This window comes from Morus notabilis, unplaced genomic scaffold (assembly GCF_000414095.1).
Source record: "Morus notabilis unplaced genomic scaffold, ASM41409v2 Scaffold625, whole genome shotgun sequence".
In the NCBI taxonomy this organism is placed as follows: Eukaryota; Viridiplantae; Streptophyta; class Magnoliopsida; order Rosales; family Moraceae; genus Morus; species Morus notabilis.
Window position 1 is genome coordinate 343,120 of NW_010357688.1, and position 5,935 is coordinate 349,054.

The 5,935-nt window shown below is 36.2% G+C and overlaps 1 protein-coding gene across 1 annotated transcript; it reads left to right on the forward strand.

Moving 5' to 3' along the window:
• Nucleotides 1-460: 460 nt before the first annotated feature.
• LOC21403723 (VIN3-like protein 1) lies at nucleotides 461-5,064 on the forward strand. Its single transcript, XM_024173996.1, has 5 exons — nucleotides 461-565; nucleotides 1,411-1,477; nucleotides 2,094-2,733; nucleotides 3,075-3,385; nucleotides 3,486-5,064. Exons 2-5 carry the CDS (start codon nucleotides 1,447-1,449, stop codon nucleotides 4,676-4,678), a joined length of 2,175 nt encoding a protein of 724 aa, XP_024029764.1. The 5' UTR covers nucleotides 461-565; nucleotides 1,411-1,446; the 3' UTR covers nucleotides 4,679-5,064.
• The last annotated feature ends 871 nt before the right edge of the window (nucleotides 5,065-5,935 follow it).

Below are 5,935 nucleotides of genomic sequence, written 5' to 3' on the forward strand. Positions count from 1 at the left end.
CAACGGCTTCAAACGAGTTGTTGAGTTTTACTGTTGGGATTGATCCAACGGTGGGGATTTGATCACTGCGGGGTCAAGCTACTCGGAGACTGTAAAAAATAAAATAATAATAATATTGCTGAATGACATGGACATAATTGCGCTTTTGCTTTTACCCTTTTTTTTCTTTTTTCATTTTGTTTCAATGACCCCAAAATAAATAATTAATAAAAACACGGTATCTTAGGAAAATATTGGATAATTAATATTCCCACGCTCTAAGTAAGCGTGTATGGCTTACACGGACCAGTTGCGACGCGGGACAGTGCTTCTTGTACTTTTCTGCGCGGCAGAACCAACCCTACTTTTAAACTGAAGGCGCTCCAGACACGCGCTCTTTCAGCGCGTGGATTACAAGGCGGAGTCTACTCTAAATCGTGAGCAACTCGCACAAGACTCTCTCTCTAAACCAACTAACACGTCGGAGGAGTTTCTCTCTCTTCGGGGATTTCATGTTTTTCTTCTGATAGCAAATTCTTCGAATTTGGGGGCATCGAAACCCTAGATTCGTCACCATTGTTGAGAGGTTCGGTTTTTTTTAAGATTCGATTATTCATGTTCTTTTTTGTTTTTATTTTTGTTTTATTTTGTTTGAATTTATGGCATTGTTGACGCTTTTCGACAGTAGATCCGTTTCTCTCCTTCGTCTTCGGTGTTTGTCGTTCGGCTTTTCATGTTCGCTTTCTCGAACTCCGTTTCCGTTTCGACGGAAATTCCGAAAATTTATTCGCTTTTCTGCTTTTGAACCCTCATTTTCAAATTTCTCTTGTTTTCCTGAAAATCGTTTTGGATTTCTTTTTTCAATGTATATACGAGTGATTTCTAAACAATATATAGCTCATTTTTCGAGTTGTTCTAGATTTCACTACGATAAAATTTGTCATATTGGTTTTGTATGTATACATCTTAGTTGTTAAATGTTTTTGTTTTTGTACATCAATTAGCTGAATGATATATAATGGAGAAATTTATCGTGTTCCATCGTTTTTTCTTTGCATGGGATTATCTGGTTTTTTCTGGGAAGCGAAAAGGTAACCTTTTGGTATGGGTATTAATAGGAATTTGCTTTTTACTCTTTGAATTGTTTGTGGTCATTGGATAATTTTTAGTTGCCATTTTTGTTCTAGTTTGCGATTTGGTAATTTCCTGGACTATATGTTTGTATTTGTGAGCTGCATTGCGGCCAAAATACGAAAGGATATATAAAGGATTTTTGCGTCATTCTTTCCCTAAGATGGAGAATTTGACCAAGCTATATACAATTTTGAATTTGTAACCTCACTTTTTTCGAGCAATCAATTCAGTAATTTTCATCTGTTGTATGATATCCACATGATTAGTGAAGCTTTTAATATTGTTTTATTCTTACAGGGAGGCTGCTGAATTTTTAGAACTACTTTTTGAAGAATGGATTTGGAAGATAAATTTCTTGCTAAAGGTATAGTCTTTATTACCATTCTTTTTTTTTTTTTTTTTTTAAATTAAGTAATAGCTGCCAATTGGAAAGACAATGTTGTTGAGGAACATATTTTCGCAGACAATTACTGGTTGTATCTTTGTGCTGTACCTGATAAGTTTGTTGTGAGAATTGTATCTTTAGATAATTGCTTACCGTTTTCCTTTGATCTCCTGGTTAGTTATCCATCAGCTAATCTCTTGGTTAGTATCATAGTCTCTTCCATCCTTGTTTCCCTTGCTTAGGTGTGATGTGCTGTTTCTGTTGATTTTTGATTTTGCATTGAACACTGGAATGAAGATCTATGTATGCTTCCATTTATGTATGTTTTAAAGCTCTGCTTTTATTGTTGCTCTGATTTTTATAGAGCACATTCTAGAAGTTGACAGTTATTTTAAGTTGCCTAATTGGGCACTTAGTTTGGCTGCTTCATCATGTATCATAAACCAGATTACAATCTGCATTCATGCCTGATTTAATGCAGACTTTACCTTTGGAGCTGTTTTGATTCTTGCTGTAAATGTTGTTCTAGTCTTATTATCCGCAAGTCATGTATGTTTATATTTCTAAGTTTAGCTTTGCGTGTTTTCATATCCAGTTTCTGGTGTTCAAAGCCTTTCATCCAGTGTGCAAAGCACTCCTGAGAAGAATGGGCATTCTGATGATGTGTCGAGAAGTCCAGAGCTACTTCAAGAGTTTCTGAAATCCGGTCCCAAGAAGGAACTTTTGAAAACTTGCTTTGATAAGGACAAGAAAAACTTAGTCTCGTCAAAAGGAAACACCACAGAAATAGCAAAGATGACTAACAAAACAAATAAGAAGCAGGATGCAAGAAAAGCTTCTTCCAGTCCTAGCAATCAGAGTGCTTCAAGAAAGCAAAACAGAAAGGGAGAGAATCCTATGCGTTTCCCTCCTCCTCCTGAACAGTCTTCAGAATTTGGATGCTCAAACTCGTGGATATGTAAAAATTCTGCATGTAGAGCTGTACTATCTGTAGATGACACATTTTGCAAGAGGTGCTCTTGCTGTATCTGTCATTTTTTTGACGACAATAAGGACCCTAGTCTTTGGCTGGTATGCACGTCAGAATCTAGTCAGGGGGACTCTTGTGGGTTGTCTTGTCATATTGAGTGTGCCCTTCAGCGTGAAAAGGTGGGGGTTGTTGATCTTGGGCAATTGATGCAGCTAGATGGTAGTTATTGTTGTGCTTCTTGTGGTAAAGTCTCTGGAATACTTGGGTGAGTAATAATTTTCAGATCTTTTCTTAATGTTAAAATGCAGTGGTCACCTTGGCAAGGCTCATTTTCTAGCCCCTTGCTAAATACTGTTCCTTTTTTTTTATGGCATTTGTTGCATGGCAATAAAATATTGCTTCAATTTGGACCTCAAAGGAATCATATTGAAGTTCTTTCTTTTAAACTTTGGTTGTAGATAATGTGTATTCTTCCTGACAAATGATTGTGACTAAATGGTTGGTAATAAGAAAACTTTTCCCAGAACCCAAATAAAGCAAGAACAAGGCTACTCACGTTCTGACCTTGGGCTGATAAGATTAATCTGAATTTTATCAATATTGCAGTTCTTGGAAGAAGCAACTAGTTGTAGCCAAAGATGCTCGGCGCCTTGATGTACTTTGTTACAGAATATACTTGAGTTATAGGCTCCTGGACGGAACTTCAAGGTTTCGAGAGCTGCATGAGATAGTTAAAGAAGCCAAGGCTAAACTAGAAACAGAAGTAGGTCCAGTGAATGGTGTTTCTGCCAAGATGGCACGTGGGATTGTAAGTAGACTCTCTATTGCTGGTGATGTGCAGAAGCTTTGCTCCCTTGCAATTGAGAAAGCAGATGAAAGGCTGGCAAACATTTCTAGTGTCAATCCATATTCTAGAGGTTGGAACTTACACAAGATCTTATGTTTTTAATTGCTTTAGTTTTTCTATAGTAAAGTTGTTAAAAGTGATTACTCATGTTCCCTTATTTCGTTTTTCAGAGGATTCACTTCCTTCTGCTTGCAAGTTTCTTTTCGAACAAGTAACATCTTCGTCAGTGGTGATAATTTTAATTGAACTGTCTAAAGCATTATCAGATGATATTAAGGGCTACAAGCTTTGGTATTACAAGAGTAGAGAAGAGATGCACTCGAAAGAACCTAATTGTGTCTTTCCAAGAACTCAGAGAAGGATTTTGATATCTAATTTGCAGGCTTGCACAGAGTACACTTTTAGGATTATATCATATACAGAGAATGGGGACTTGGGTCACTCTGAGGCGAAGTGTTTCACCAAGAGCGTTGAGATAATTTACAAGAATTCTAATTTGGTAGCTGGCAAGACTGGTAAGAAAGAGAATTCCCTCATTGAAAGAAGTGCTAGTGCAAAAAGGGAGTCTAAAAGCGGGATGCCGGTTGGTTCTTCTGAATTTAAGGTTCGTGACCTTGGAAAGATACTACATCTAGCTTGGGCTCAGGAGCAAGGCCACTTGGAGGGTTTTTGCAGTGCAGATATAGAAATGTGCTGCACAACAACCGAAGCAGTAAAGCCTGAAACCGTACAAGAAGAAGAAAGATTGCCTTCGGTTTCACGTGGGCTTGACTTAAATGTGGTCTCTGTTCCCGATCTAAATGAAGAGTTAACCCCGCCATTTGAGTCCTCGAGGGATGAAGATAATGGCTGCAGCTTGCAGCAGGCTGTTGATGACGATGCTGCTTCTCACGATGTATTGAAGAATGGTACTGCAAGATCACACGGTAGTGGTGACTCCCAGACGTGGACACTTGGGGCAACAGGAGACGTGCCGGCTGTTGATTCCCGGACAGAGTTTTGCAGGAAGAGGGCAGCGGGGCACACAAACGAAGAGGCACACGATTGTGACAGCACACTGATTAATGGTTCACCATTCCGAATCTCTAACGGTTCTAGTTGCTTGGATGAGAACTTTGAGTACTGTGTGAAGATGATTCGATGGCTTGAATGCGAGGGTCACGTTACGCAGGAATTCAGGTTGAAATTGCTAACTTGGTTTAGCCTGAGATCATCCGAGCAGGAGCGTAGGGTTGTTAACACATTTATCCAAACCATGATTGATGATCCAATTAGCTTGGCAGGACAGTTGGTGGATTCTTTTTCGGATATAATTTCCAGCAAGAGGCCAAGGAACGGATTCTGTAGTAAGCTGTGGCATTAAACAAGGAGGGGAATTATTTCTGATACCGAGGATTGGTATTTGCTTCATGTTTACTATATGTTCTTTTGATAAATGACCTCTGATCAATTTCGCCGTCGTCTCTGTACAGGCAATTTTTTTCATTAATCACAATCACCGGCAAGATTTGTCCGGCTTAAAGATTTGATCGCTGATTCAGGAGACAAATCTCTGATTTTTCTTTGGTAGGGGAGGCCATTGGATGGAAGGTTCTGGGGAGGCATTTCTTATTTTTCCTTAACTATTCTAGATACAATGAAGCAGTAGAATTTCAACCATGGACCAAATTATGTTATATTCTCTTACCATTGCCTTCTTAAATTCAAAGAAGGGCACATGAATATATGATGGATTTTTAATTGGTTAAATTTCCTCGTCATTGATCTTATAATGTTTTTTTTTTTTTTTTTAAACTTGTTAAATTTGAGGATAAAGATTCGAATTTTACATTTTATCATGAAGTGTGAAAGCTTGCAATCAGAATCTTATAATTATTCTTTTGGTACTTGAAAAGATTATTATTCCAAAAATTATTCATTATCTTTTTCTGGGATAAAATACTGTCAAATCATTACAGTGGGACATCCCAATACGTAAGGGAAGACCTCACTCTCTAGTCTTTTTCCTCACTCTATCATAACATAACGTGATTCGAAATATCTACATGAAGTATGAGATGTTGCGTTATTTTTGTTTGTTTTTTACAACGTTTTTGTATAATTTTTGAGGCATGAAATTAAAAACGGTTTTCAAACTGTATTTATTTAACAAATGTTTTAAAAATAAAAATGAAAATAAAAAATAGTGAGAATAATTTTTGTGAAAAAATTAAAAAACAATTCAAAATTATTTTTCATTTTCTATTTTCATTTCTTAGTACTTATTAATAATGTTATAATATATTAATTAATAATTATAACTAAACACGATTTTATTTTTTTATTATACTCAAAATAATCTTTTAAAAAAAACAACTAAACGTAATTTTAAAATTGGTCTTAAAATGATTCTCAAAATAATCTCATTTTTATTTTTACATTGAAAATAAAATTATTTTGAAAACATTACCAAACATACCGTTAATATCTTACTTAAAAAAAAAAGATTAAGATCTTTGTTGAAAGGTAACTCATAAATGTTTAAGAGAGGAAACAACGGTTTACAAATTCTTATAATTATTTCATGTGATTAGTCAAAAATCTCATAGACCAGTAATAATCAGCAACGCATTAGGGAAAG

What these genes read in the sequence shown, in the direction of transcription:
- LOC21403723 (XM_024173996.1), top strand. Translation starts at nt 1,447, where the DNA reads ATGGATTTGGAAGATAAATTTCTTGCTAAAG. An exon ending in AAAGTCTCTGGAATACTTGG is followed by an intron (nt 2,734 to 3,074) that starts GTGAGTAATAAT and finishes TCAATATTGCAG; the next exon opens with TTCTTGGAAGAAGCAACTAG. An exon ending in TGTCAATCCATATTCTAGAG is followed by an intron (nt 3,386 to 3,485) that starts GTTGGAACTTAC and finishes TTCGTTTTTCAG; the next exon opens with AGGATTCACTTCCTTCTGCT.